The 5,399-nt window shown below is 53.0% G+C and overlaps 1 protein-coding gene across 1 annotated transcript; it reads left to right on the top strand.

Annotated features, from left to right (window-relative positions):
- The first annotated feature begins 520 nt into the window (after positions 1 to 520).
- On the top strand, positions 521 to 5,128 carry SNRPC (small nuclear ribonucleoprotein polypeptide C). The gene is made up of 6 exons (XM_054395806.1): positions 521 to 1,332; positions 1,690 to 1,732; positions 2,045 to 2,153; positions 3,682 to 3,771; positions 4,170 to 4,274; positions 4,758 to 5,128. The coding sequence occupies exons 1-6, from the start codon at positions 1,286 to 1,288 to the stop codon at positions 4,880 to 4,882; spliced, it is 519 nt and encodes a 172-aa protein (XP_054251781.1). The 5' UTR covers positions 521 to 1,285; the 3' UTR covers positions 4,883 to 5,128.
- Positions 5,129 to 5,399: the final 271 nt, after the last annotated feature.

Raw genomic sequence — 5,399 nt, 5'->3', positions numbered from 1 at the left:
CCCGCTGCCTCCGCCGCCTCAGCGCCGCATGGGGGCGAGAAGGGGGGGGAAGCGCGGGCACGGCGGGGGGCGGGAGAGAAGGAGGAGGGGGCGAGGGCGACGCCAGCCACTGGCGGCACTGCGCAAGTGCGACCCCGCCCCACGCCGGGGGCACGCAGCCTATGACGCTGCTGCTCGTGGCGCCGGCGCGGTGGCGTCACCTCACGCGCGGCGCGTGAACGGAGCTGGGCAGCTCCTGTCGCTGACGCCCCGCCCAATGCCCCAGTGGAAGCAGCCGCAAGGGCGAGGGAGGTGGCGCATGGCATGCAAATTATGTATTTACATACGCGCTTTGGGCGGGGCCTGCTATTTTGCATAGCCCCCCAGTCGCGCGGTTCCATATATGGAGGCGGCGCGGGCACTGAGCGCGCGTGTTTATGTATGCAAATTAGCCGCGGGTGGGCGCCCGTGACATCGCGTGGCGCTATGCAAACGACGCGGCGCAAAGCCTAGCGGGATACGGTGCTGGCGCAGGCTCAGGGTCGCGCTGCGGGACTGTTGTTTTCTGCCTAAATGATGCTTTCCCCCGCAGTTTTCAGTCCCGCAGCCTCACCGAAAGGAGATTTTACCCCTCAAATAACACTTGTCCCGTAATTTTCAATCTCGCTGAGGGGAGATTTTATTCTTCAAATGGCGCTCTTCCCGCAATTTGCAATCTCGCAGCCTCACTGGAGATTTTACCCCCCAAATGATGTTCCCCTCCCCATTTTTCAGCTTCACAGCCTCGCTATGGAGTGATTATCCCCGAAACGTTTCCCCCCTGGTTCCAGCCCCACAGACTCACTAAGGGACGATTTTACCCACTCTGAATTACGCTTTTCCCGCAATTTTCAGACCCGTGAGTCCGTGGACCGAGTATTTCCTATAAGAAAAGCTGAAAAATGTGAGTCAGCTCAGCCAGCACCGCGGGGAACCCCTGCTCACCAGCCTGCCCTGCATTAATATTTTTAACGTAAACTCTTTAGTAGCTTTTAACGCAATCCTGCTGCGTCACGGGAGGGTTTTCCCATCCCAAGCGCAGTGGTGACCTCGGCATCCAGCTCTGACGTAGCTGTGGAAGCGGATAAACTCATGGCGTCAACCAAAGGGAGGGGCGCAAGCTGGGCCTGTGAGGCGGGATACGCGAAGCCCGCCCGCCGTTCTGTTTGTCCATCGTGGGCCGCCGTCCAGCGCCGTTCCCGCTCTGCGCTGCCGCTGTTCTACAGTAGTCGCTGGAGGTCAGGGAGCGGAAGGCGTCGCTACGTGAATGCGTCACTTCCTAGAGGCGCTCGTGGCGGGGAGAACCATGCCTAAGTGAGTGCGGCTTCGGTGCGCTCCGGCGCTGAGTGGGCGGCCGCGGAAGGCAGGGCCTTGGCTTGGGATGTGTGGGTGGAGCTAAGGTCAAGGGCAGTGGGTCCGGCGGGGAGATGCTGTTTGGTCCCCAGGTGGGGGTTGATGACACCGGCGGCGGTTGGTGGCTGTTAAGGCGTCGAGAAGTGCGGCGATATAAGAGGAGGGGGCATGGGGTGTGCTGGGGTGCGGGCAGGCCGAGCCCTGGGCTCTCTTCCTCCATTCGCCTGGGGGCACAGCCTTTTGGCCGCTGTTAGAGATCGTCTCTTAACACTCTCAGTGCAAAGGAATTTCTTAATAATAAGAGTTTTCCCTTTCCAGGTTTTATTGTGATTACTGTGACACGTACCTCACCCATGATTCGGTAAGAATCCAGCCTCTTGCATTAATGTCTCTTTTGTACCAGGAGCATTAAAACCAAGCACAGGCTAAAAGCAGGTTACTTGAACTACTAGTTGCCTCTCCTGCTTCATTGCAAAACAGAACAAGAGCATCCAGTATCACTAGCATTCAGTAGTGACAGGCAGATGATCCCAGAATCCCATCGTGGTGGGGTTGGAAACCCCCCTGCCAGAACAGGGTCACCCAGAGCACATTGCACTGGACAGCATCCAGGTGGGTTTAAAATAACTCCAGCGATGGAGACTTCACCACCTCTTTATGTGATCTTTGTTAGCCTTCCGTGAGGAAAACGCATTGCAGTGGCCGGAAACACAAAGAGAATGTGAAAGACTACTACCAGAAATGGATGGAGGAGCAAGCCCAGAGCCTGATTGATAAAACAAGTAAGGTGACTCCTTCTGTGACTGCCTTGCTCTCCCATTGTTTCCTCTGTCTTTCCCCTAGCTGCTTTTCTTCCCTTCTTCCATGTTGATTCTTCCTCGCTTTCCTTGTCTTTGCTCTGTGAATAATGAGGAAAAACTCACTTTGAATCGTGACCTCCTTAGAGTGTGAGCTTCTGTGTAAGAGGCCAACGGCTCTGCCCAAGGGATAACTGCATGCAGGGATTTAGTGCTTCACCCTGGCTGTGAGCTTGTGGATACCTCCCTGCACCGTTAGCACTGGCAGTGGTCATAACACATTTTTCTTCTGGCAGTAGCATGTTTTCTACTTGTAGGCCCTATCTGGGGCTAAACTGCAGCAGTTGTTCTACCACCAAATGACTCTTCCCCAGCAGAGAAGAGGAATCAAGGAAGGGAGAGGAGACCCTGGGTTGAAATGAGAATGGATTTGCTGAAACAGCAGAATTCATACCAGCAGCAATGCAGAGCAGACAAAGTTGTGCTCGGCCTAGTGAACCTATAGCAGTCACAATAAACAGGAATGCAGAGGTGTGAGCTTCTCCTGGATCGTGATCCTTGAGAGGAGGAAAAGGAGAAGGAGCAGGAGCCACTTCCCTCAGCAGGCTTCTCCCTTTATACTGACTGTGACAGTTAGGGTCTGGGATACGCTTCATAGCCAGCTTGGGGCACCTGCCCTATCTTTTGCCCTTTCCCAGCTTAAGCTTCTGGCTGGCTCACAGCCTACAGACCCTGCCCAGGATTTTATTCCAGCCAAACCAGAATGCATTATGGAGAGAGCAGGAATAAGAAAAACAAAAGAGGAAAATGAGTATTAAAATGTGTGGGTCCTTCCTTTTTTTCCTGAATGCTGTAGTTTCCTGCCCTCAGTTCTCTAGGGACATTGATTCTTCTTCACCTTGCTATTAAAGGTTTGAATAAAGTGTGGAGTGTTTCCTGGCTCAGGGTTCTTTTCCTCACTTGCCATCTCAGTCATGGTTCTTTCCTCTATGCAAGGAGACAAAACCATAGTGCTCGGATAACTTGATGGCAGCTTTCTTTAGGTACTTCCAACTTCCACATCTTTTATCTTCCTTTTGGTCATTTCCAGTTTTAAATTTCTTCTTTTCCCCTTTCTCATGAGGTGTTTTTCATGCTTTTTGTCACCCTTTTCAAGGTGGCATCTCTTTACCTACCAATCCCAGATGACAGCTGCAGATGCACATCATGTGCTGGATTTCCTCCACCATCTCCCTTAGGTGTGTGATGTTCATCCAGGAGCTCTCTAGCCTCAGCTGGAGTAATTAAAAATTGTCCTCAAGGATCTAAGGTGCCTACAGCATGACAAGCAGCATGAAGCAGAGCCTGGTTCCAGAGCTAGGAGAGCAGCAGGCAGCATGGCGTGGAGCGTGGCTCTGACCGTGTGGTGTGAGCGGAGCCGTGGCACAGGAGCTGCCTCAGCCTCGTAACTGTTTTTTTCCCCTGGGATTCTTTCTTTCCTTTTGTTTGTTTTTTCTTTTCCCCCCCAATGTAGCGGCTGCATTCCAGCAAGGGAAAATCCCCCCGACTCCATTCTCGGCCCCACCGCCCGCAGGAGCCATGATCCCTCCGCCTCCCAGCATCCGTAAGTCTGGGCTGGGCACTGCTGGGCTGGGTGCCACTGGGCTGGGCTGGCAGCTCTCCTGGCCTGGGCTGCATCTTTCCTGGGCTTGCAGAGAAAGGTCCTTTTAGTCTGAACTCAGGCTGTTTTTCTCAGATGGGACATTAAGAAGCAATTCTTCCCCAGGGCTGTGGTGAGGCACTGGCACAGGTTGCCCAGAGAAGCTGTGGAGGCTCCAAGCCTGGAGGTGTTCAGGGCCAAGCTGGGTGGGACCTTGAGCAAGCTGGGCTAGTGGAGGTGTACCTGCCCATGGCAGGGGTTGGAACTGGATGATCTTTAGGGTCCCTTCCAACTCCTGGCCTCCTGTGATGCTGTGAATGTGGAAGCAGGCAGCTCCCTAACCACTCTGTGTCTGTCTCCAGCTGGCCCCCCACGGCCTGGCATGATGCCGGCCCCTCACATGGGTGGACCACCAATGATGCCAATGATGGGCCCTCCCCCACCAGGAATGATGCCAGTTGGACCTGGTAAGTCTGGAATAGGTCAATGTGTAACCCCTGAGCTGCATGCCCCAGGGTCAGGCTGTGGAAAGGATTCAGTGTGCACACAGTTTGTGCATGTTGGATCTGTTGCTAGACTCTCTCCAGCACTTCTTGTCTCGTGACCTGGGGAGCCTGGGAATGGACACAATACTCCAGATGTGACCTCATTAGGGCAGAGTAGAGGAGGAGGAGAACCTCCCTCAATCTGCTGGTCACACTCCTCTGAATGCATCCCAGGACACTGTTGGCCTTGGCCACATAATTTATCAATGAACATAGTCTAAAGTGGGTCCGTAACCCAGGAACTTGGTTCTTTCTCTACTCATTGTCAGTGTTCTTCAGTGAAATGTCATCCAGCTCAACATCTTCCAGATCAGTTCTTACCCAGGTGTAGAATGGAAGCTCCCTGGAGATGTGACTTGGGACTCCCAAGAGCTCTTCTCCAAAATTCTTTTCTTTCCCCATTAGCTCCAGGGATGAGGCCACCAATGGGAGGACACATGCCAATGATGCCAGGGCCCCCAATGATGAGACCACCCTCCAGACCCATGATGGTGCCAACCAGGCCAGGAATGACTCGTCCAGACAGATAAAGATGGACATGGAGCTGCCTTTTCTCTTTCACCTTCTGATCCTCCCTACGATAAAGTCCCCTAGACACCTGTCCTTAGGATTTTGTACTCAGTGTGCAGAGATCTGCTGCCCCATCAGCCTGGGCACACACTGGACTGATACCTTTGTACCTGGTCTGGTTTTCTTGGTGGTTTTATTTGTTTGCTGGGGTTTTTATCCCCTCATTGAGTTGTAAAATAAAACAATAAACCGTGGATGCTGGTTTACCTACAGAGAATCTGAGCCTCCCTCTGTGCTTGTTCTGCTGTTTGCTGTCTTTGGTCCCTGACCTCTCTGGCACAGAATGTTTCAGGGTTTTTATCCTCCTTAGTCTGCTTGTTCATGTCGTACCCCTAGAGAGATGTTTTACTGTCTACATTTTGAGTGCTTGTTTCAAAACAAGAATTGAAAATAATTAAAACCAGAACAGGTGACACCAGGAAGGGCTGCAGGGGTGCCTCCAACCAGGGCCAAGTGGCTTCATTAGCATAGAACTGG

The sequence above is a fragment of the Indicator indicator genome, chromosome 35, assembly GCF_027791375.1.
Source record: "Indicator indicator isolate 239-I01 chromosome 35, UM_Iind_1.1, whole genome shotgun sequence".
NCBI lineage: Eukaryota > Metazoa > Chordata > Aves > Piciformes > Indicatoridae > Indicator > Indicator indicator.
This window is presented reverse-complemented; position numbering and strand designations above follow the sequence as displayed.

What these genes read in the sequence shown, in the direction of transcription:
- SNRPC (XM_054395806.1), top strand. Translation starts at nt 1,286, where the DNA reads ATGCGTCACTTCCTAGAGGCGCTCGTGGCGGGGAGAACCATGCCTAA. An exon ending in GCGGGGAGAACCATGCCTAA is followed by an intron (nt 1,333 to 1,689) that starts GTGAGTGCGGCT and finishes TTCCCTTTCCAG; the next exon opens with GTTTTATTGTGATTACTGTG. An exon ending in AATGATGCCAGTTGGACCTG is followed by an intron (nt 4,275 to 4,757) that starts GTAAGTCTGGAA and finishes TTTCCCCATTAG; the next exon opens with CTCCAGGGATGAGGCCACCA.